Here is a 25,422-nt window from a genome sequence, read left to right on the forward strand (position 1 = left end):
GGTTTCTGGCGTGACCAAGGGACGTAACTCTGCACAGAGAATCGCGGCGCCTTAGACCACAGGGCCACCCATGCCCCCTGTGCTTGTATGAGGCTACTTCAGGAGTCGGGGGGTCAGGCTAGTTGATTTGGTTTGATTTGCATGTCATCGTACCCCGACAGCGTGGACCGTTTGGTCATGATCTCAATCACTGGATTGACTGGTCCAGACTCGAATTGTTTTACATTATTAATAAATTAAGGGGAAAAAGAAAGTATACCTAGTTTGATTTTTATGAAATTGAAAGTTGAAAGAACTGTTGTTAAATTTGATTATGTCTATGTTGCCATCACTCATTCCTGCTTCAGTTTGTAAAAAGTAATCTGTGGCTGTGTAATTTTGAAAAAAATAAATTGGTTCAATGAAGACTTGGATAAGGAATAAATTTGCAACCACATGACCCCTATCGTGTTTGGAGATGTTGTACATTTGTGCCGATAAAAGCAAATGCATTGGATGTCTAAGATACCAATCAGCAGTGCACCAAATATGCGATTATTTTTAATTTTAAAAAGTTTTAAATCAAATTATATTTAAAAAAAACAACCATATAGGAGTATTAACTTAAGATATTTTCAATCGAAAATCAAACATATGATTAAAACCGCGACTAACGGGATCGGGTGGTCAGGCTCGCTGACCTGGTTGATGCATGTCATCGTATCCCTATTGCGTGGATCGATGCTCATAATATCAATTACTGGATTGTGTGATCCGGACTCGATTATTTACAGAGCGCCGTCATATAGCTGGAATATTTCTGGGTGCGGAATTAAACAACAAACAAACGAAAACAAACAAAACATAAAGCAGACACAAGCCTATGTATCGAGTCTGACACAACGTACGGGGTCTGACAAGTGGGAGGACATGGTGAGTAATTCTTTAAGACATTTTCTTTACATAGGCTATCTCTGTTTGTTCGCCCAAATCCCAGACTAGACGATACATAATCGACAAGGCATACTGATAAGATTATGTCCAGAGTGTGGTTAAAAAAGATGATAGCAGAGGTGGATTTCTTTATCTGCGATATGAAGCTCAGTGTTCACTAGGACAATGCTCTGATACAACGGGAGATCCAGTGGCCGTGAGTGACACTCGGAAGTAGGCAGTGTGCATCTCTCGACCGAATTTGTGGAGAAACAGTTTCAAGGACTCGGCGTCACAGGTAAGGCATGTTGAAGGGTCAGTCTCGCATGATATGCTCACATCATGGTGATATGTCGAACCACTAAATGCTAAGGTGGTCAGTCGTCTAAGGTGTCGTCATTCTCTTGCGGACCTGCGTCCATTTGGCATTTCAGAAATCCATGATTGTGGGTTTGAATCCCGGTTCGCCCTGATTATGTTTCTAGGTTTGTCAGCACCTTAACCGTGATCGTGGGATTCGAACCCACGATCATAGGATCCAGGCACACATAAGGGACGCAACTCTGCACAACATGTTTCTGCGCCTCAGGTGACTGAGTCTACCGACTCGCCCTTAACAAATGTTGATCGTGACTTATGACCATTCGCCACTGACGTAGACGGTAAAAGAACATTCCAAACTTTAATCGTGCCAAGATTAGTTCTTGAACCTTTTTGATAACATGACATATTCCTTGCGGTAACAGACATACAAGGTTCATATTTAAATACATTGACATACCCCCCAAAAATTAATGACTTGTCATTGAGTGTGATATTAAATGGAGTCTCGTCTGTATGACGCCTTTATTCGAAGTAAATGGAATTATAAAACGCGATATAACTGTAATACTGTAAAAAGCGGGGTTAACCCAACTCACTCACTCATCAAGATTTCATCTCAATTTTAGATCTCGCTGTCTCTCCAACTTGGATGTTGTTTGTTTGTGTCATGTATCTATGAGGCTCTGAGGAAGCCAGATTCTTCTTGATTAGTTTATCAACCAATGTAATTAAATTCTTCAACAAACCGCTATATATGATTTACATTAATGAATGTCTGGTCTAAAAATATACAAGAGAAGAGTTCAACATTTCCTGAAAGACATCAGTTCTTCATCCATGTGGTGCCTTTAACTATTCCATAGAGAGATCAGTGATATTTAATTTGCGGGGGTGGGATCCATCTTTCTATTGAAGGAGAAGCAAGCGTGCTTCTGACGTTCTGCTTATTTCTATGATAGCTATATTGACGAAGACAATTATGAGATGGGAAATCCATCGCGCTTTGAATATTCTAAACAACCCGGGACATGCAACGTTATCTAGTCTTCATTGCGATATTTACGTCACTGGGATAATTTGCTTAGGATAATAGCTGTTTATTAAAAAAAATACTAATTAACCAGATATAGTTGCGTTGAACGAGATATATTTTCCCGTCTGTCAGTTTGGATGTTAATTATCTGATTAGTATTCCTTCACACTTCCACCCACTGACTCCATCTAACTATCTGTGCCCACTGAGATCCCTCTGCCAAACAACCCACGCTCACGTTGATCTACCCATCTAATCACTTATCCATTATATACATATCCGCGCACTTATCCATCCATCTACTCACTTATCTACTCACTTATCTATTATCTTCTCACTTATCCATCCATCTACCCACTTATCTACCCATCTAAACTGTTCTATCCATCTACTCATTTATCAATCCATCTACTCACTTTTCCATCAATATACTACCTTATCTATCCATCTACTCCCTTATCTATCGTCTACTCACACGCCCTTATTTACCCTGCTACTAATCTACACACCTTTCTACCTATTTATCTATCATCTACTCGTTCACTCACTTAACTAGCCATCTACCCACTTAACTACCCACCTACACACTTTTCCATCAATATACTCACTTATCTATCCATCTACCCTCTTATATTTCCATCTAATCAAGTATCAATCCATCTACTCCCTTATCTATCAATCTACTCACTTATTCATCAATCTAAAGACTTATCCACCATTTACCCATTCATCCATCCACCCTCTTTCTATCCATCTACTCACTTATCTATCTGTCCTCCTACATAGCTTTTAATCACCTACTCACCCACGCTCTTATCAACCATTCACTAATTAATACACGCATTTAGCTACCCCAATAAACACTTATCTATCAATTACTTAACAGCTGGTAATCCACGCACTTATCTATTCACATATCTCTCATCGATCATCTACGCTTATCTATCAATCTACCCACCTATTTATGCCTCTACTCATCCATTCACATATCTATGCAGCAACTCACCCACGCACTTATCTCTACGTCTCCCACGTATCTATCCATCTACTCACTTACCCATCCATATATGAACTTATCTATCGTCTACCCACACTTCCATCTATCAATAATCTAATCACCAATCCATCCATTTACTCACTTATCTATACATCTTATCACTGATCAATCCACATACTCACTTATCTAAACATCTAATCACTGATCCAACCATCTACTGACTTATCTATAATCTAATCACTGATCCATCCACCTAATCACTTATCTATACATCTTATCACTGATCCATCCATTTACCCACTTATCTATATATCTTATCACTGATCCTTCCACTTACCCACTTATCTATACATCTAATCACTGATCCATCCATCTACTGACTTACATATAATCTAATCACTTATCCATCCACCTACTCACTTATCTATACATCTAATCACTGATCCATCCACCTACTCACTGCTCTATACATTTTATCGCTGATCCATCCATTTACTGACTTATCTATACATCTTATCACTGATCCATCCATTTACCCACTTATCTATATATCTAATCACTGATCCAACCATCTACTGATTATCTATATATCTAATCACTGATCCATCCATCTACTGACTAACATATAATCTAATCACTTATCCATCCACCTACTCACTTATCTATACATCTAATCACTGATCCATCCATTTACTGGCTTATATATAATCTAATGACTGATCTATCCACCTACTCACTTATCTATACATCTAATCACTGATCAATCCACCTACTCACTGCTCTAAACATCTTATCACTGATCCATCCATTTACTCACTTATCTATACATCTAATCACTTATCCATCCATTTACCCACTTATCTATACATCTCATCACTGATCCGTGCATTTACCCACTTATCTATACATCTAATCACTTATCCATCCATTTACCCACTTATCTATACATCTCATCACTGATCCATCCACCTACCCACTTATCTATACATCTAATCACTGATCCATCCACCTATTCACTTATCTATCAGTTAATCCCTTATCCAATCATCTACTTACCCACACATATCTATTCATTCACGTTCACATGACACATATTCATTTTACCCACTTATCGATCCACTCAGTTATCAATCCACGCACACAGCTGTAATCATTATGCCTCAAAGTGAGATTGACCAATCAGAGAGCTGAACTACGAACCCCATATGTGCCCGATTGTTACTGACCTAATATGAGACGTATACCGTCAGTAGCAGCCACTTTGGATTTTCCAGCAGCCATCGCACATATTTCACCTGAAAAATCTGGTACAGTAATTCGTTTTTCAACACTGTTTTGTGTTTATATATCATTTAATTGTGATGTGCAAAATCATTAATTACTAAAAAATACACGTTCGTGACTTTATTAATTAACACAGAGAAAAAAAGCCCACAACGGAGGTCACTGATTTACAAATAGCAACGTCATAGCACATTATATAGGATGACCTCAGAAACAATAAACATGACGCCAATGACGTCACATAGCAATAAAGTAGATAGCAGCCCTTAGTTAGGAACATGTGGACTGCTATCACGTTGCAGTGGCCCGCATATTTTTGATAACATGCGAGCATTTTTATGATAATTTTAGCTATAGCACTTGTATAAACGTTCACATTGTGCGCGTTATATATTCAATTGTTGACCTTTATGTTTACATTAAAGCGTTGTATCGGAGACATGTACTGGTCCTGTCATTAATACAAGTTGTAAGTGTCAAGATTTCATTTTGACATGACATGTGCCAAAACGATACAAAACAGTTTAAACATTTCGGCATAATAATTTCGTTATGGTGTCTTTAATTGCCGTATACGGTGTCATATCAGGTTAGCAGAAAAAATATTAGGATCGGCTCACGCTTCGCCCAATTATTTTCTGCTAACCTAATACGACACCGTATACGGCAAATTAAAGACACCATACCTAATATTATTACCTACAAGGGCAAACATATCGGGGTTCATAAAAAACATATGTACCCTAGGGTCATATGACGTCACGATAATACAGTGTATTGTTGACGTCATTCGAATCTTATTGTGACCTGAGGTCGGAATGAAACGACGTCATAGCGGAAGATTGTTGACGTCATTCGACAAGTTGTGGTTCCGCTGCTGTTGCGACTTGCTGTCCTTGTAGGTAAACACTAAAACGCGTCTCTGTATGTAGACATCTTCTTCGGTAATAAATAGAAAATTTGATCATATAATGGTTATGTTTCTCGGCAGGATAAATCCAATGGATAAAAACTATATCCTTTGGGGTCATATGCGGATAGAAATGCAAATGTCAAAGGTCAAGTAGGGACTACTTTCAGAGTGAGTGTTTGTAAACAAGCGTCATTCGGCGATCGAGTCAAAAAGAAACATCGAAAATCCGGAGAGTTCTATCATCACCAAAAGAACAGTATAATATAAGGAAAGTCAGTGTCTTACTGTGGCGTAGCTAAGGCATTTTTCAAGTTTTGGCAACTTTGGCGATATAAATTGCGAAACAATTTGCGAGAACACGAGGCTAGCCAAGCGGGATCAGTTTCCATTTCTGTACTTGTCGACCTCAGCGGCTTGGAACCATTTCCCCAAATTAAAACAGCTGGATTTGGCCGAAATATGTCAGAATTGTTACCTTGTTTCGTTTTGTCGCTGTGTGTACGCCTGACTACACTTCGTTACATTATAAGAGAACAGGACAACAGTCAACAAAGTCTGACTGTGGCCGCGACGTCTCATATACGAGGGCAGTTACACTAGCGAACAGACCGATGGATTGTAGGCAAAACAAAACAATTTGTGTAGGCAGTTGTTGTTTTGCATAAATGTAGTTACGCCACTGTTTAAGAAACAGATTTCAGATGGAACTATATTGGCTACTGTCACTGTTCGACTGACACATCACTCACCTTCTGGCTTAATATATATTATTGCGCACATTCAAGGAATACTTGCAATCTTTAGGTAATGTTTGTGAGAGTTGGGAAGAGATGGTCGGGCACAGATGTTGAAGAATGACATTACATGATAAAGAGTTTATCACGCTTATGTGTTTGGGGATGGTAAATATCCTGCCGATCCTCGCTAAATACAATGTTTATTCCAAATACAGGATATTTACCATCCCCAAACACACTCGCGTGATAACCTCTGTATATTGGTGTTCATGTCATTCTATGTTTACGACACTCGTGCCTCAATTTAGACACACGTGTTGTAAACATAGTATGAAATGATAACTCATATAAGACCGCCTCCGTGGTCTAGTGGTAGAGCGTCCGCCCGGAGAGCGGAAGGTCTGGGGTTCGATCCCCAGCCGCGTCATACCAAAAGACGTAAAAATATGGTACTTGTTGTTACCCTGTCTGACGCTCGGCATTTAGGGGCTAAAACAAGGACTGGTCGGCTCGGAGTCAGTATACTGTGTCTGAGTGGGGTATTCATGTTAAACTGCGGCACGGTATCTCAGTGAGCTAGCACTATAAATCAGTCCGGACAAGCAGCCACACACACACACACACGCATGCACGTCGCTATATAAGTGCAATAATCTTGGACGCGACGTTAAACCCCATTTCACCTCATATAATATCCTCTATATCTTATCACTTAGATTTAGAACCACTCGCTCACGCAATCATCTATCGAGCCACCGATTCATCTATCAAACCACTTTCCCATCCATCTACCCATTTACCGTGGCCTAACTGTCCAACCCCCAATACAGTTAATCTATTACACATATCCGTCACGACCCGTCACGACCCGGGGTAGAACAATGTCTTCAGAAACCCATGCTTGCCGTGGGTGGCGACTGTGAGTTGTGGTAAGAGGCGACTAACGGGATCGGGTGGTCAGGCTCGCTGACTTGGTTCTTACTTGTCATCGTATCACAACTGCGTGGATTGATGCTCATGATGTCAATCACTGGATTGTCTGGTCCAGACTCTATTGTTTACAGACCGTCATCGTGTAGCTAGAATATTGGAGTGCGGCGTTAAACAAAAAAACAAACAAACAAACAAACAAACAAATGGTTTGACATGATGTCAAAGACTGGTTTGCATGTCCCGGACTCGATTATTTACAGACCGCCGTCACAAAATTGGAATATCGCTGAGTGCGGCGTTAAAGAAAAAACAAAACAAACAAAAGATGTAGGCTATAAATGCGTCAGTACACAAACCTGTTACACTCTACCGCCAGAGTATTAGATATTAGATATTATATATGGGTAGTATTCAGCATGTCGTATATACACAGTAAACATGTCAGCACGTTTTATAAGCTGTCTCGAATGTGTCGCAAGTCGACCTCATTATAACTGTTCCCGTTTCGGGACAGACGGACACATAAACAAGCTACACCACAGAGCTCATTGTTTAATTCATGAGATTTGTCCAGAAACTAGGCAACTGTAACTGAGGTCAACGGTGTTTATCTGCAAGACCCAGTGGCACTTTTTGCATACTCGCGAGACAGTTTGATACAGACGTTTCGTCATTCTAGACTAAATCCTTTGTCGATTGATTGATTGTATGATTGATTGATGGTTTGCCATCTGTTCGATCGGTAAACCCATTTCTTGTGACTTGATATCACTGAAAGCGGCGTATGACTATTCTCACCAACACCGATATAACAGCATTATGCATGACATGTATCCTGAAGACGTGACACGCCGCAGAGAGTGAGTCAGTGAGTGAGTGAGAGTGGTTGTACGCCGCTTTTAGCAATATTTAAGCAATATCACGCCGGGGAAACCAGAAATGAGTTTCACACTATGTACCCATGTATGGAATCGAACCGGGATCTTCAGCGTGACGAGCGAACGCTGTATCCACTTGGCTATCCCAGCGCCCCCACCGCATTGAAAGTTTAGTTCAAATTGACTCAGGCTCATGTGTATATTACTCTCAATGTGAATTGCTGCTTTTGATGTCAGCACGATTTAATCGTATTTCATAAACACGGTCATGATTTTGTGGGGATACAAGGGACTCTGCTTTTTGCCGACATTTCTTGTGACTATGGAAACGGGTTTGTGGCTTTCATTGTAAAGACGCACAGCGCACATATCTATACAACCGCCCGCTTATATATCCACCCACCAATGTATCCACCTATCTGCTCATGAACGCACTTATTCTTCCGTCCACTCACATATCTGTCCACCTAAAGTCTTATCGATCTATCCACTGATATATCTATCCATATTATCTCTATCCTTCCATCCATTCACATAACGTCCGTGAAGATCTTGGTTAGAATTGATCTTCAGCAAGTACAGTAAACTACGTTTATAACGAACACGCTTATAGCGAACTTACAGATATAACGAACCCGGCCATTTGTTATATATATTATGTATATATACTTATACCGAACTACGGTTATTACGAAATAATATTAGTGGTTCCCTGAGTTCGTTATAACCGTAGTTTTTTGTATGTCCAAAGAGATGACTAACGGTATCGGGTGATGCGCGTCATCGTATCCCAATTGCGTAGATCAATGATTATAATGCCAACCACTAGATTGTCTGGTCCAGACTCGATTATTTACATACTACAGTCATATAACTGGAATATTCCCGAGTGTGGCGTTAAACAATGAGCAATCTCTATCAATCCATCCACTCACACATCAATCCACTCACATATCTATCCATCCAATCCCCGTCCATCCATTCACATATCTGTCCATCCAATCCCCGTCCATCCATTCACATATCTGTCCATCCAATCCCCATCCATCCATCCACTCACATGTCTATCCATCCAATCCCCATCCATCCATCCACTCACATATCCGTCCACTCACATATCCGTCCACTCACATATCTATCCATCCAATCCCCATCCACCCGCTCACATAACTATCCATCCATCCATCCACTCACATATCTATCCATCCAATCCCCATCCATCCATCCACTCACATATCCATCCACTCACATATCCACCCACTCACATATCTATCCATCCATCCATCCACTCACATATCTATCCATCCAATCCCCATCCACCCACTCATATCTATCATCCATCCATCCACTCACATATCCATCCACTCACATATCCACCCACTCACATATCTATCTATCCATCCATCCACTCACATATCTATCCATCCAATCCCCATCCACCCACTCATATCTATCATCCATCCATCCACTCACATATCTATCCATCCAATCACCATCCATCCACTCACATATCTATTCATCCATCCATCCACTCACATAACTATCCATCCAATCCCCATCCATCCACTCACATATCTATCCATCCAATCACCATCCATCCACCCACATATCTATCCAACCAATCCCCATCCATCCATCCACTCATATATCTATCCATCTAATATATATCCATCTAACCTCCATCATCCATCCATCAACTCACATACCTCTCCATCTGGGTGTCAGACTACCATTGTTATATTCAGTTCGTCGTATTTACACGTAAACATGTCCATATGTATTAAAAGCTGACCCTAATGTGTCCCGAGTCGACGTTTGTATAACTGTCCCCGTTTCTGGACAGATGGCTTAGTAAACAGGCAGGGCCTCGACGCGACATAAAGTACAACGTCACCACATAGAGCCTCCAAAATCTGTCCAAAAAGGAGGCCACGTCAAAGGAGGTCAACACAGTTTATCTGCGAGATCCAGTCGGCAGTTTTTCATTCGCGTTAGACAAAGTTTGGTACATACGTGTTTATAGCTAAATCCTAAATATATTGTATTTTACCGATTGTAGATTGATCTCAACAGAGAAGAACTATAAAGCATTGAAAATAAATATTCGTTAAATACAAAGAACATTTTCGTCATTAAATATTCAGAAATATTTACACTGATCATGTTTGGTGAAGGGAGAGGTACCGGAGGCAGATCGCCTCCCTCGACCCTTTGGAAGATCTGTTGAATACTCTAAACACCCAGACACGGGGTAATACGGAGTTTCTTCTCGAGATGACCTTGCTTTTTTTTCACTGTGGAAAAACAAATGAGAGACAATAAAAGGACATAAAAATATTCACAAACTGTTTTACATATTTCAATATGATAGTGCTATGTATTCACTGCTCTTCCAAATTAACGTCCCCTCAATCGCAAATGGCTGTAAACCTGCTGATGCGGCGTAAAGCAAAATTCATTCATTCATTCATTCATTTCGTGTGATACTGGGCACTGAATTTTAAGGTTCGCAACCGAGGAGGAGGTTTGAGGGGGAAATTTGACCTGAGGGGTGATAGGTCAAAACGTTGGCCGAGAGGTCTTACTTTTTGACCTATCCCCCCTCTAAAGCCGGAGGTTTATATAGTGTATGGTCCAGATTAGATTGTTCAAAGGTCGCTGTCAAATGGCATGAGTATTGCTGGGTGTGGCGTCAGGCAACAAACATAGATTGACATTTTTAGGAGAATTGTGTATGGCGGGTGCTACCGGTAGAGCGGGACATGCTCACCCCTATCCCCAACACCTGGTGTCATCACTGATTACCAGTGACCTTTTTAGACATCTTTCATCACTATTTTGCCTTTTACTCCCAATGTGGTGGTGGAATGGGGTTTAACGTCGCGTCCAAGATTATTGCACTTATATAGCGACGTGCATGTACGTGTGTGTGTTTGTGTGGCTGCTTGTACTAGTCCGGACTGATGCCGATTTATAGTGCTAGCCCACTGAGATACCATGCCGCAGATTAACATGAATACCCCACTCAGACACGGTATACTGACTCCGAGCCGACCAGTCCTTGTTTTAGCCCCTTAATGTCGAGCGCCAGACAGGGTAACAACAAGTACAATCGTTAAACGTCTTTTGGTATGACGCGGGCGGGGATCGAACCTCGGACATTCCGCTCTCCGGGCGGACGCTCTACCTCTAGACCACGGAGGCGGTGCTTACGCCCAATGGAATCAGTTTCGGCACATAATCGAGACTGGCGTTGACATTAAGGAAATGACGTCTTATCATCAAAGTAGATATTTTCCAAAGCCCTGGGTTGCTTGATAATGAGGAGAGGTATACTGCCTCCATACATGGATGTGCTAATTCGGGAACCGTAGTCACGCGAGGCCAGCATTATGCCCCTTAGAGCAAACAATAATGTTTAACTTTTCATTCAGAATTAGACATTTCACCGTGTCGTCTGAAATGCTTGTTAATCACTTGGACACGATCTCCGGGCACAGCTGGGAAGAGGTCAAGAAATGTATCACTCAGTAGAAGTATTTCTATATTCCTTAGTGCTTAGGCTGTTTCATTGCCGTGTGTATGGTTTTAATTAGAACATTACGTTATCTAAGCTGTATTTTCTCGAAACGTGAATATTGTGAGAAGATAAATGCATTTCACGAGCCTTACAAAGTGGAAATTCGTACGTTCTGAAATAGATTTTTATATTTGCTTCAACAGTTTGTATGGTGACGTGTTTGAGGTTTTAACGTCACATATAACTTTCCCTATAGAAGGTGTAATAGTTTTCATCGTTAGGCAATGTGGATATCAGGGGTAGTAACACAGCCTTAATCAAAATAGTTTTAAACAGTGGGTACGCTCCACTAACTTGCGGGGCTACGTGCAGGCATGTTTATACACACGAGGAGTCTATCGTCAAGGGAAGGGGGCGTGGTTACATAGTATTTGGTATGTTCAACAACACAAAGGGGGGTATCGGTGGTTACAGCCCACACGAGGTACATATAAACTGGGATGGTCTGGTGCTTCGTTTTCTTTTATTGCTTCTAAAAGTTCGTCGCGATTTATTTTTCAGACAGTTTGGTGGTACAGCAGCACTAAACCCGCTCTACTGTTAAAAGAACCGCGTGTACCGCACACATTTACCACGTGGGTAACGGTTGAGGGTAGGGGCCGACGTGAGACACACAAGTGTATAAATATCCGCCTATTATCAAATCCTGTTTTATCCCTCTCTTTCATATATAGATTGGCGGTTATAATGACACCCGGCGGCCTGAAGTTCCGCCCACACAACTCAGCTGTATATTAAGTGCGAATCCAATGAAACAACACGACAGTACCAGCGGCCCGGTGTCCAAATCTACAATGGAACTCGTCTCAAGCCTCTCGTTGGCTTTTGGTGTATTGGGATGCAGTGCTTTGGTCGCAAAGTGGGCTCTGTTCAGAAAGAGATCATCCCTACCTCCGGGGCCAAGTCTCCTGACTGTTTTACGGGACTTGTTCAAAGCTGGTTTTTCAAACTCTGCTCATGCACAATTTGAACAATGGACTAGACGATACGGGGAAGTCTTCTCCGTGTCGCTCCCAGGACAGACCGTGGTTGTCCTCAACTCCGTGCGGGTCATCCGTGACTTGTTTTCTGGAACCTACAAACACATTACCAACGACCGACCTCCTAGTTTTGTGGGCAAGTACATGTTCCGAGGCTGCGGCATCACCTTTTCCAGTTCTGGAAAGTATTGGAGAAAACTTCGGCAACTGTTTCATTCCTCGATAAACATGCACGTGGACGGGGGCAAGACGATTGAACAGACTCTCCGGTCCGAGATGGTGACCACTGTCCGTGATATAAAGTGTGAAGCTGAGACCGGCAACGTGCAACTGCAGGAGATCATTTCCAAGTATCTGATGAACGTGCTTCATATTCTGGTGAGTACAAATGACTTTGTCCCAACACTGATAATGGTTTTGATACTGCTTTCATACATGTGATACAAATAATTGTTCTCAAATTACCATTTTTAAGAATAAGGTGCGTGTGCGTATGCGTGTTTATATATATATATATATATAAATATATATCCTACTCTGCGTATTTTGTATATCACAGGACCTCCTCCTCATCACCCTGCCCCCCCCCCCCGTGCACGCCAGAAACCTATGATTGTGGGTTCGAATCCCGGTTCGCCCCGAATATGTTTCTAGGTTTGTCAGCACCATACCCGTGCTCGTGGGTTTCACCGAAGTGGTAAACGTCTGAGACCTGCATCCATTCGGGCTTTCCTCCCACATTAAGCTGACACGCAGCGATATGACTGGAATACTGTTAAAAGCGGCGTTAAACCCAACTCACTCACTCACTTTTTCTGTATCGATAAGAGGCGACACACTTGATAAAATAAATTCCTAAATACTACTTGTTTAATGATCTCTCAGTGTTTTTGTAGGTCAAATAGCGCAAATTGAGTTGTTCTTAAAGTTAGATGTCCACTGCTACAAATAGCCGCTACGAACATGTCTACAGCTCGCTTTGTCATTTGAACCTGCTCTGAAATATTTATAGAAAACAATTACCCTCAACCTCTTATAACAGCCTTGTACTCCCTCTCCTCCCCTCAGTAAGAAAGAAAATGGTGTAATTGCGACATGTTAAGTTTAATGCAGGCAGTTTTCACTATTTGTCGGTATTTTGTAAGGTCATCATTTTATCTCAGACAAAACAAGGATGACAATCGGGCCTACTTAATGTGTTTCAAAATTTTCATGGCTGAATTATTGGATAGATAATTGAATTTCTTCAAAACGCAATACTGAAATATAATCAGTTCCACATTTCAACGATCAACGGATCCTGGCAAGACTAAGGGTCGCAACTGTGCGAATGCTGCGCTTTAGGTGACTGAGCCATGCAAAAAGGTAATTGGTTTCAACTTTGTCAAATAATGATAACTCCGATTTGTAGACATGACACGTGAAAGCAAACAACATATGATTAATCAGTTAAAACAGTCAGCCGTCGCGTTAATGACTCAGTTTGGCGTGACACTGGTTTTTAGTGGATAACTTTGACATTTAGATCGTGGTGGAGCTTGATCCAAACAAAGGTGAAGGTCAGTGGGTAACCAATCAGGTCGATGTGAAGGACACCATTTGGTTATGGCCATAACGTGTTGGGCACAAATCCGAAATTATTTCATATGAATTCTGGTTTCACGTACAATCGTTTCCGCTTCAACCGCAGACAAATTAAATTCTCTACTTTAGTTCTAAAGTACAGAATAAAGTCTGTCTGTTTGCCTGTCAGAAAAAATTGTAGTATTTGTATTTTTTTTGGGTATACAATATATGATTAAAATGACAGTAGGTGGATAACGATATAGAGGCTATTGAGAATCAGTGTTCATGACAACACCAACGCTTGAGCGTCAATGTCTCCTCTGTCCTGATATCGTTTAGGCGGTTATTTATTGTATGAATACAATAATTTTGTTTACAAGTAGCTGCATAAACATTATATACTGTTAGTATCTACTTCGTGTATGGAGATAAAAAATGTTCAATAGAATTATGGTCGTTGTAAAAAAACCGCAGTGGTATAAATGGTGAGTGTATTGGGTTCAACGCCGATTTAAAGAGTATTGCAGTTATGTCACAGTGTGTCAGTTTAATGTTGGAGGAGACCCGTGAAGATCCGGGTCAGAATAGATCTTCAGCAACCCATGCTTGCCGTAAAAGGCGACTATGCTTGTCGTAAAAGGCGACTAACGGGATCGGGTGGTCAGGCTCGCTGACTTGGTTGATGCATGTCATCGATGACAATTGCGTGGATTATTTACAGACCGCCGTCATATAGCTGGAATATTGCTGAGTGCGGCGTTAAACAACAAACCAACCAACCAAACCAACTAATGTGGGAGGAAAGCTCGAAGTGATATATGACTTTCCATGATTTACCATTATTGGGAAACCCATAAGTAGAGGTACGGTGGTGACAAACTGAGTCAGGCGAATGTAGGGATACCAACCCACATTCAAAGGATCCTGACACTTTGGAGGGACGCAACTCTGCACATAAATTAATGTCATCTACTTTGAATTTTTGTTTACTTGTAATGTGTGAGAAAAGTGAATTTGTGTGTATGTCCCGCCCATTGGAGACAGATGTGTTGCTGTGCATGCCCCGTCGACATGTCCCAGGATGATTGTTGAGTATGCCCCGCCCCCATGTCCCAGATTGATTGATGTGTATGCCCCGCCCACATGTCCCAGATTGATTTTTATGTATTCCCCGCCTACGTGTCCCAGAATGATTGTTGAATATGCCCCACACCCATGTCCCAGATTGATTGATGTGAATGCCCCGCCCACATATCCCAGATTGATTGATGTGTATTCCCCGCGCACGTGTCCCAGGATGATTGTTGAGTATGCCCCGCCCACATGTCCCAAATTGATTGTTGAGTATGCCCCGCCCACATGTCCCAGATTGATTGATGTGTATGCCCCGCCCACATGTCCCAGATTGATTGATGTGTATGCCCCGCCCACATATCCCAGATTGATTGATGTGTATGCCCCGCGCACATGTCCCAGGATGATTGTTGAGTATGCCCCGCCCCCATGTCCCAGATTGATTGATGTGTATATCTCGCCCACATGTCCCAGATTTATTGTTGTGTATGCTCCACCCACATGCCACAGAATGATTGTTGTTTATGCTCCGCCCACATGTCCCAGGTTGATTGTTGTTTATGCCCCGCCCACATGGCGCTGATTGATTGTTGTGTACGCTACGCCTACACGTTCCAGATTGATTGTTGTGTATGCCCCGCCCACATGACGCTGATTGATTGTTGTGTACGCTCCGCCTACACGTTCCAGATTGATTGATGTGTATGCCCCGCCCATATGTCCCAGATTTATTGTTGTGTATGCTCCGCCCACATGTCCCAGGTTGATTGTTGTTTATGCCCCGCCCACATGACGCAGATTGATTGTTGTGTACGCTCCGCCTACACGTTCACGATTGATTGTTGTGTATGCCCCGCCCACATGTCCCAGATTGATTATATATGTATGCCCCGCCCACATGTCCCAGATTGATTGTTGTTTATGCCCCGCCCACATGTCCCAGATTGATTATTGTGTACGCTCCGCCTCCACGTTCCAGATTGATTGTTGTATTTATATCCCCACATGTCCCAGATTGATTGTGAAAACTCTTTAATCCCGACTCCGTTATTCTGGAAACACCGTGTCGATCTGAAATAAACAACCATAAAGAATTACAGCATCATGAATAAACTGACGACGAAATTTCTTGTGCAATAAGGGTAAATAGATGATACTGATGGCATGTCAGACACTCACACTGATTTATAAAAGAAAGAAAAAAACCCCCAAAAAACAAACAAACAAAAAACAAACCAAAAAAACCCCAGAAATGCCACGAATGACATTGTGGTTGCTCCCGTGTTACTGTTACTAACCTGGTGCAACGTTTCAGACAGACCGGGCAGACTGATAAAAAAAGAAAAAAAAACCCCAACCCCCCCCAAAACAACAACAAAAACACCACAGAAATTCCACGACTGACATTGTGGTTGCTCCCGTGTTACTGAACCTGGTGCAACGTTACAGACAGACCGGGCAGACTGATAAAAAAAGAAAAAAAACCCCAAAACAAACACAAAAAAACAACAAAAACACCACAGAAATTCCACGACTGACATTGTGGTTGCTCCCGTGTTACTGAACCTGGTGCAACGTTACAGGCAGACCGGGCATCAGACAGGCCAAGAACAGGCAGACTCAGGGTCACTTCGTTCAGTGAAGACTGGTACTTAAAGCCTTTTATGTGTACGCCGTCGATACAAATACATGTCTACTAACGGCCTTGACAGCTTAAGCTAGTTCATAGTTGTTACATATCAAGGCCAATGGCCTCCAACGACCTTGCCACATACGTGTGTATGGTGTGAAACGGTTGCACTAATTGGCAGCGTGAACAGGTTCAAAAATGACATTTGTACAATTTGTAATATGTTCATGTGCTGAAATTAGTCTCATGTTAACATCCAAACGGCACATGACTAAAACAGTATGATACATTCAGGAAGAGTGAGTGAGTTGGGTTTCTGGCAGCACGCCGTGATATAAGTGGAATACTGTTAAAACCGGCGTTAAACCCAACTCACTCACTCACTCAAAACGTCTCTAGATAAAACACGTAAGATAACTTGTATCCAAGACCCTCCTGTAGTAATCTCTCTGTCCCGGTCGTCCGACGCGCCGCTATTCTATGTGCAGCATTTCGTCCGTTACACGTTCCGGGATCGTATGACTGCAGGTTCGAATCCTAGGATTCACCTTGATCATAATCCTTAGTTTATTAGCTCCATATCCGTGATTGAGTGTCTTCAAAATTGTAAAGTTCTTCGACGTACATCGGTCTGGTAGCCTAGTTGTTTAAACTTTCGTCACACTGAAAACCCGGGTTCGATGTGCAGAGTTGCGTCCCTTGGACACGCCAGAAACCTATGATTGTGGGTTCGAATCCCGGTTCGCCCCGATTATGTTTCTAGTTTTGTCAGCACCATACCCGTGCTCGTGGGTTTCACCGAAGTGGTAAACGTCTGAGACCTGCATCCATTCGGGCTTTCCTCCCACATTAAGCTTGCACGCCGCGATATAACTGGAATACTGTTAAAAGCGGCGTTAAACCCAACTCACTCACTCACTCACTTCGTGCTTTCCTCGTCCAGACGTAAATACTCACTCTGTCACTCTCTGTGCTTCCTGTTCAGCTAACTGGTGAATCCCCTGCACCCGGCAGTAACAACATCGCCATGATGAGAGAGTTGGACGACCACCTCAACAGGTCCTTGAGCATCGACCAAGAAGCTGTCCTGGTCAACCTTCCCTTTCTCCGACATCTCCCCAACAGCTATGGCCGTCGCTGGAAGAGGACAGAGGCCTTAAGGGCCCAGCTCACGAAACTGTTCTTCACCGACTACAAGGTAAGGCCATTAGCTTTGTCCTTCTAAGTAGCTGACCATTTACGGGTATTAAAAACGGCCTGTTTCCGAAAATGCTGCTTTTATAAATCTATTTGTTTATTGTTATCTTGCTTGATCGACATTATGGGGGAACCCGTGAAGATCCGGGTTAGAATAGGTCTTCAGCAAACCATGCTTGCCGTAAAAGGCGACTATGCTTGTCGTAAGAGGCGACGAACGGGATCGGGTTGTCATGCTCGCTGACTTGGTTGATGCATGTCATCGATCCCAATTGCGTGGATCGATGCACATGGTGTCAATCACTGGATTGTCTGGTACAGACTCGATTATTTACAGATCGCCGTCATATAGCTGGAATATTGCTAAGTGCGGCGTTAAACAACAAACAAACAAACAAACATTATAGGGATAAAACAACGGCGTCAGCACACGCGAACACACACGCACGCACGCATACACGCACGCACGCACGCACGCACGCACACACACACACCGTTCAGTGTAGGTTAGGGTATTCCTTGTTCACATGTACTTATTAGTATACCAAAAACGTTGGGTAGCTCTGTACTTGAAGCCAAAGACCCTGGTTTTAACCCTTCCCACTGCCCCTCGGTACAATGCGTGGAGCCTATTTCTAGTGCCCCCCGCCGCAACATGCCTGGGATATTGCTATCAGATGCATAAAAACTCACTCACTATAATCCCCTGTACGCGAAGGTGTGTCTGACAATAATTAATTTCCTGTTAAGGTCAACTTCCGGTCCGGAAATGGTGTCATTGATAAGTTTCTGGAAGAGGCCTCCAAAGAAGACTCCCCGGTGACGAAAGATGACGTCCTCGCCCTCATTTTCGAACTGGTGGCTGCCGGTAGGTGTCACTATGTACTATGCGACCCGTTAAGATCCGGGTTAGGATAGGTCTTCAGCAACCCATGCTGGCCGTTAAAGGAGATTATGCTTGTCGTAAGAGGCGACGAACGGGATCGAATGGTCAGGCTCGCTTGGCTTGTTGTTTAAACGCCGCACTCAACAACGCTGCTTGCCTATCTTCCTTTGTGTACTTCCTGCAGGGTACGTGACGTCCAAGTCCACGCTGCTTGCTTATCTTCCTTTGTGTACTTCCTACAGGGTACGTGACGTCCAAGTCAACGCTGCTTGCTTATCTTCCTTTGTGTATTTCCTGCAGGGTACGTGACGTCCAAGTCAACGCTGCCTCCTTATCCTACTTTATGTACTTCCTACAGGGTACGTGACGTCCAAGTCAACGCTGCCTCCTTATCCTACTTTATGTACTTCCTACAGGGTACGTGACGTCCAAGTCCACGCTGCCTCCTTATCCTACTTTATGTATTTCCTGCAGGGTACGTGACGTCCATGTCCACGCTGCCTGCTTATCTTCCTTTGTGTACTTCCTGCAGGGTACGTGACGTTCATGTCCACGCTGCTTGCTCATCCTACTTTATGTATTTCCTGCAGGGTACGTGACGTCCAAGTCAACGCTGCCTGCCTATCTTCCTTTGTGTACTTCCTGCAGGGTACGTGACGTCCATGTCCACGCTGCTTGCGTATTCCCCCCCCCCCCCCCCCCCCCCTGTACTTCCTTCAGGGTACGTGACGTCCAAGTCAACGCTGTTTGCTTTTCCTACTTTGTGTACTTCCTGCAGGGTACGTGACGTCCATGTCCACGCTGCCTGCTTATCTTCCTTTGTGTACTTCCTACAGGGTACGTGACGTCCATGTCCACGCTGCCTGCTTATCTTCCTTTGTGTACTTCCTGCAGGGTACGTGACGTCCATGTCCACGCTGCTTGCTTATCCTACTTTATGTATTTCCTGCAGGGTACGTGACGTCCAAGTCAACGCTGCCTGCCTACTTTCCTTTGTGTACTTCCTGCAGGGTACGTGACGTCCAAGTCCACGCTGCTTGCTTATCTTCCTTTGGGTACTTCCTACAGGGTACGTGACGTCCAAGTCCACGCTGCTTGCTTATCTTCCTTTGTGTACTTCCTACAGGGTACGTGACATCCAAGTCCACGCTGCTTGCTTATCTTTCTTTGTGTACTTCCTTCAGGGTACGTGACGTCCAAGTCCACGCTGCTTGCTTATCTTCCTTTGTGTACTTCCTGCAGGGTACGTGACGTCCAAGTCCACGCTGCTTGCTAATCTTCCTTTGTGTACTTCCTGCAGGGTACGTGACGTCCAAGTCCACGCTGCCTCCCTATCCTACTTTATGTACTTCCTGCAGGGTACGTGACGTCCAAGTCAACGCTGCTTGCTTATTTTCCCCCTGTTGTACTTCCTACAGGGTACGTGACGTCCATGTCCACGCTGCCTCCTTATCCTACTTTATGTATTTCCTGCAGGGTACGTGACGTCCAAATCAACGCTGCCTGCTTATCTTCCTTTGTGTACTTCCTACAGGGTACGTGACGTCCAAGTCAACGCAGCTTGCTTATCTTTTTTTGTGTACTTCCTGCAGGGTACGTGACGTCCAAGTCAACGCTCCTTGGAATGATGCTGACCGTCCTACACAGACCGGACATCCAACAGAGGCTGCAGAAGGAGATCGACGAGGTCATTGGTGACAGGGTCCCCTGTCTGAACGACCACGACAACATACCGTACTTTGATGCTCTTCTCTTTGAAATGATGCGATACACGAGCCAACTGCCTTTGGGGTTGCCGCACATGGTCAGAGAAGAGATTGATTACGAAGGATGGCGGATCCCCAAAGAATCCTTGGTAAGAATATTAAGCCGGCGCTCATATAAATATTTATTTTTCTGCTACAATATCGCTTAAAGCGGTGTAAAATCAAACTCACTCACTTTTACGAGCTCTGTCTGCTCAAAAGCTCAACTTTATTACTGCAATGGTCTGTCAATAAAATTCAGCTAATGCTGAACCGATTATATTTCTAATGCTAGTCACAACATGGCTGCAATACTGCCGATGTAACTCGCTCACTCGCTGATGTAACGTGGACATCGAAACACATTGGGTGGTAGTTCGTTGGAAAATAACACTGACGCACATTATTTGGTTTAAAATAAATACATGTAGGATGGTCGTGTAATGTGTCTTTAGGTGACGCTGATGTCTAAAGCGATGTAATCGCTCTGAAAAGTTGCGTCCCTTAGATGTGCAGGATCCGATGATAGAAGGCTCGAATTCCAGTTCAATCACATTATGATCCTTGGTTTGTCAGCACAAAACCCATATTTTACAAAAGTGGAAATCGTCTAGTCCTCTGTCAAGTGTCCCCCATGTTAAGGTGACACGCCGTCATATAACTAGAATGCATCAACATGAATCTCACTCACTCCCTCACACAAATGACAGATGTTCCTCTCCGGTTTCAGCTCCTGCCGAACCTGTACTATATGAACCATGATCCCAGCGTGTGGGAGGATCCTTGGCTGTTCCGTCCGGAGAGGTTCCTGGAAGAAGATGGCAGTCTCGTTAGCCCTTTAAGTGAGGCAAGACAAAGGTAGGACATAAAACACCAACGCAAGAGCATAATCAGTCCGAAACACATTCCACTGAACGTAAAAGGCAAAATAGCGGTGAAAATTATATGAATGAATCACTGAAAATCAGGGGGCACGAGTGGCCCAGTCGTCTAAGGCGCCGCGATTCGCTGTGCAGAGTTGCGTCCCTTGGGCAAGCCAGAAACCTATGATTGTGGGTTCGAATCCCGGTTCGCCCCGATTATGTTTCTAGGTTTGTCAGCACCATACCCGTGCTCGTGGGTTTCACCGAAGTGGTAAACGTCTGAGACCTGCATCACTTCGGGCTTTCCTCCCACATTAAGCTGACACGCCGCGATTTAACTGGAATACTGTTGAAAGCGGCGTTAAATCCAACTCACTCACTCACTTACTCACTGAAAAGCAGTGATGACACCAAGTGTAAGCTGAGTTGTGGCAATGCATCTTCCCGAGACAAGGGAGTTAACTGACTATACAAGTCCAGTTTCTTATAGTCAGTTAACGCCCTTGGGAAGATGGTGGAAATGTATATAGCATCTGAGTGAGTGCGGATTAATGACGTGGCATGGATATTGATATGACAAACCAAACACATACAGAGGAAAGCCATGCTCGCTCATCACTTATGTTATCTATATAGAAAAACAACATGGTATTTGTGTACATTTTAAAATTAAGGCGATACCCCCTTTTAGACCAGCAGATGCCAGCCTAAAATTTTACTGGTTTTGATAAAATCAATATTTATTCCAGGTTTGTGCAATTCGGGGTAGGGAAGCGTAGCTGTCCTGGTCAAAACTTCGCCCGGTCCCGAATCTTCATGTTCATTGCTACGGTCTTTCAACAATTTGAGTTTTTACCACCCGACGACGAACCACTTCCGTCCTTCAACCCTGCCGACTGGGAACCCGGCCTCATTCTGATGCCAGAGTACGTGCATTGTAAAGTACGATGTAGAAAAACAGGTGGAACGGGGTAGATTGTGGCTGGTTGTTGTTTTGTAAACATTCAGTTTGTTTTTATTCCAACAGAACAAGATTTTTATTGAATCAATTGAACGTGTTTGTTTAGTGACAAGATTAGACAATTTTATCGTGAGAGCAATAAAATCGTTTTGACAATTTCATTTTCGGGTATCGAAAATAGGATATAAAGCACACAATAACACCCCCAACGACCCTAGAACAAGCAATAGATGCCATATCTCGGATCCCATCATCTCATAGTCTCACTCAGCGCTTTAAGGGATTAAATAAAGGTATTCAGGGTTCACGACCTCGATTTCGGCCTTGGTGGGCGTGGTAAGACCTGTTGGGGTATAGGTAACACCGTCAGACCGAGGGACCGTAAGACTACTTTTCGAACTTCCCCCGCCTCTTTCCGCCAGAGTAGTCTTACTACACTACGACAAGACCAAATTTGAGGTCATAAACCGACATCTTCTTTGACTGATGCACACATGAATCAAAGAGGTTAATTTGATTCCTATGCCACTATTATGCCACAAACGTGGCTTGTCCAATGGTCGGCCCTTGATGTCGTAGTGTAGTAATATTGGAAATGCCATTGTCATGAAATGACATCGAAGTCTTTCAACAAGAATCAACTTGACTGGTGTTTCCTTATTCTTTTAGAACCATTCTTGAGCTCAAAAGGGTACCGCATCGGATATGTTTAGGAGATGAACTTCATAGTGGATGGCCTTAACTTTTGCCTGGTTGCACTGTTCATTGTTCTGCGTATGTTCATTGTTCTGCGTCTGTGTTGCGTTGTCAAGGTCACCCAGGAATATACTGATTTATACATGTGTTCATATTGTTCAGCATACACTGTGACGTATCCCGACCTTATTGGTTTATAGGCATTTCATTTCACGGTTAATGTCTTGTTTGTTTGTGTCTGTCAAATATTTATTAATTTCACATGGCCAGTATGCATTATCCTTATGGAATATAATGCACAGTTTTATTGTGATGTCTTTTTATATGATAATGGAATTTGTTATATGTGAACATAAACTGTACCCGGTAAAGATGTTACAAGAAAATATAATATTTCATTGTTTACACTTCTTTAAAGTACTAATAAGAACATTATTATGTCTTTTATATTTACATGTACTGACGACCAAAAGAAACATTACCATAGTTTAAAATCACTCTACTTTAAAAACCACAAAAGATAGATGCATGAAGTAAAATGTATTGAAAAAGTCATTCAGCATCCGGTATTGTCATGACAGTTGCCCTAATTGTCGTGGGGTGTCAAGAACAAGCTTTCAGCGTAATGGACCAAGGGCGCACACATAAGTTCAATTACACGTCACATTAATAGCGTGTAATTGAATAGCGTGGATAACCACCCCCTGCTACAAGACACGCGCACAGAAAAACTCGGTCGTCTGATGACGTCACTTGGGATACGTCACCATTCCTCTTGGAGGGCCTGGAACAGTTCCTGTCAATTGGCTGGAGTAAGTGGTTTCTGTCGAACACGACGATAGCTGTCCTCTGTAAGGCTCGAATTCCTTGAGCTCTGAGTCGCCAGGCCACTGTCTGTCGACTAACCACATGTCCTACCTAAAGCAGTTGTCGCTGATGACGTCACTGTCAGGAATCGATTCCGGACATGCAAAGTACGCAAGTACAGGTCTTCATTGGGCGTAGTTACCCAGGATCTGCCTGTTCTTGGCCTGTCTGGTGTCTGCTCGGTCTGTCTGTAACGTTCCGTCAGGTTAGGTACAGCAACATGGGAGCAACCAAACGTTCCAACAATGTGGGCATGGGTGGCTCCCATTTGTATCATACAAAGTTTCTTTAAGCCGTCAGTTCTAAAACAAAATGCGAACTTATCAAAATTTATCAAAAGTTATCAAGATTTTATAAGAATAATTTAAAAAAAAGTCCCGTTACAAACCTAGATATTTGAATCAAGTATTGTCACGTGGTTGTAATTCTCCATGCGAGATGTATCCGATTCGTTAAACGTGTTTAGATTGGTTTCCGCTGTAACGTTGTCCTGATTGGTTTATCGATGTGTTGTTACCTTTGTCCTGACTGGTTGATCGCTGTGACGCTTAGCGAATAAGCTTTTGATATTTCTCTGCAGTTCAAAACCGTCCATTTCAAATCTTCAAATTTTTATATGTGGACAAATATTTGGTATGGCCGGAGTGGTGCCATTGGTAACATGTTGTAACACATAACTGGAAATAAAATAATGTCCAAAATGAGATTGTTATGATGTTACTGCGACATTTAGTTACAGGCAGAAGTAAATATGATCATATCAATTATTGAAAGTTGTAAACCTATAGAAAGTGTTTTCTGTGTTGTGATTGGCTAATTTGGGTCACATGACCAAATGTCAAAGGGTGAAAATATGATTTGCATTCCCTGAAGCAAGCGACCGAATCACAGTGTAGGAATACATAATTACTCAGCATTTTTTGCATACTAATTAACAATGGACGCAAATTGAAATACAAAATTAACATTGATAATAACATGAAAATAATGACTATAAAGATTTTCTACCTGCATACACAACAAACCACATTTCAGGAGAAACCGGGGAACATGTTTGTTTGTTTGTTTGTTTGTTTTTGATGCCGCTAAATACATTTCTGGGTGAAAAAAAGAAAGTTTTCTTTCTATTTCAAATTGCTTTTTATGATTTATGGCGAATGCAAACATGTCACATTAACAACACAAATCTCACCAGAAGAGTTTTATTTTATTTGAAATTCAATTTAAATTCATGAGTTCCATCTTTAAATCTTGAATTGAGTTCGGTTAACGCCGTCAAGCCTTGTTTAGGGGTCAACGCCGTCAAGCCTAGTTTAGGGTTTAACGCCGTATGTAATTGACCACCCTACAGTTGTCCACAGTTGTG

The 25,422-nt window shown here is 42.7% G+C and overlaps 1 protein-coding gene across 2 annotated transcripts; it reads left to right on the plus strand.

Annotated features, from left to right (window-relative positions):
* The first annotated feature begins 1,072 nt into the window (after window positions 1–1,072).
* Window positions 1,073–24,760, plus strand: LOC124140770 (cytochrome P450 2D6-like). Of its 2 annotated transcripts, XM_048400162.1 has the most exons (7): window positions 1,073–1,210; window positions 12,266–12,949; window positions 17,827–18,039; window positions 18,789–18,906; window positions 20,517–20,779; window positions 21,400–21,527; window positions 22,282–24,760. In XM_048400162.1, exons 2-7 carry the CDS (start codon window positions 12,341–12,343, stop codon window positions 22,505–22,507), a joined length of 1,557 nt encoding a protein of 518 aa, XP_048256119.1. In that variant the 5' UTR covers window positions 1,073–1,210; window positions 12,266–12,340; the 3' UTR covers window positions 22,508–24,760. The 2 variants fall into 2 exon arrangements, with proteins under 2 accessions (XP_048256119.1, XP_046364469.1); XM_046508513.2 differs by lacking the exon at window positions 1,073–1,210 and having other exon boundaries at window positions 12,009–12,949.
* The last annotated feature ends 662 nt before the right edge of the window (window positions 24,761–25,422 follow it).

This window comes from Haliotis rufescens, unplaced genomic scaffold (assembly GCF_023055435.1).
Source record: "Haliotis rufescens isolate VD_foot unplaced genomic scaffold, xgHalRufe1.0.p SCAF_2, whole genome shotgun sequence".
NCBI classification, from domain to species: Eukaryota; Metazoa; Mollusca; class Gastropoda; order Lepetellida; family Haliotidae; genus Haliotis; species Haliotis rufescens.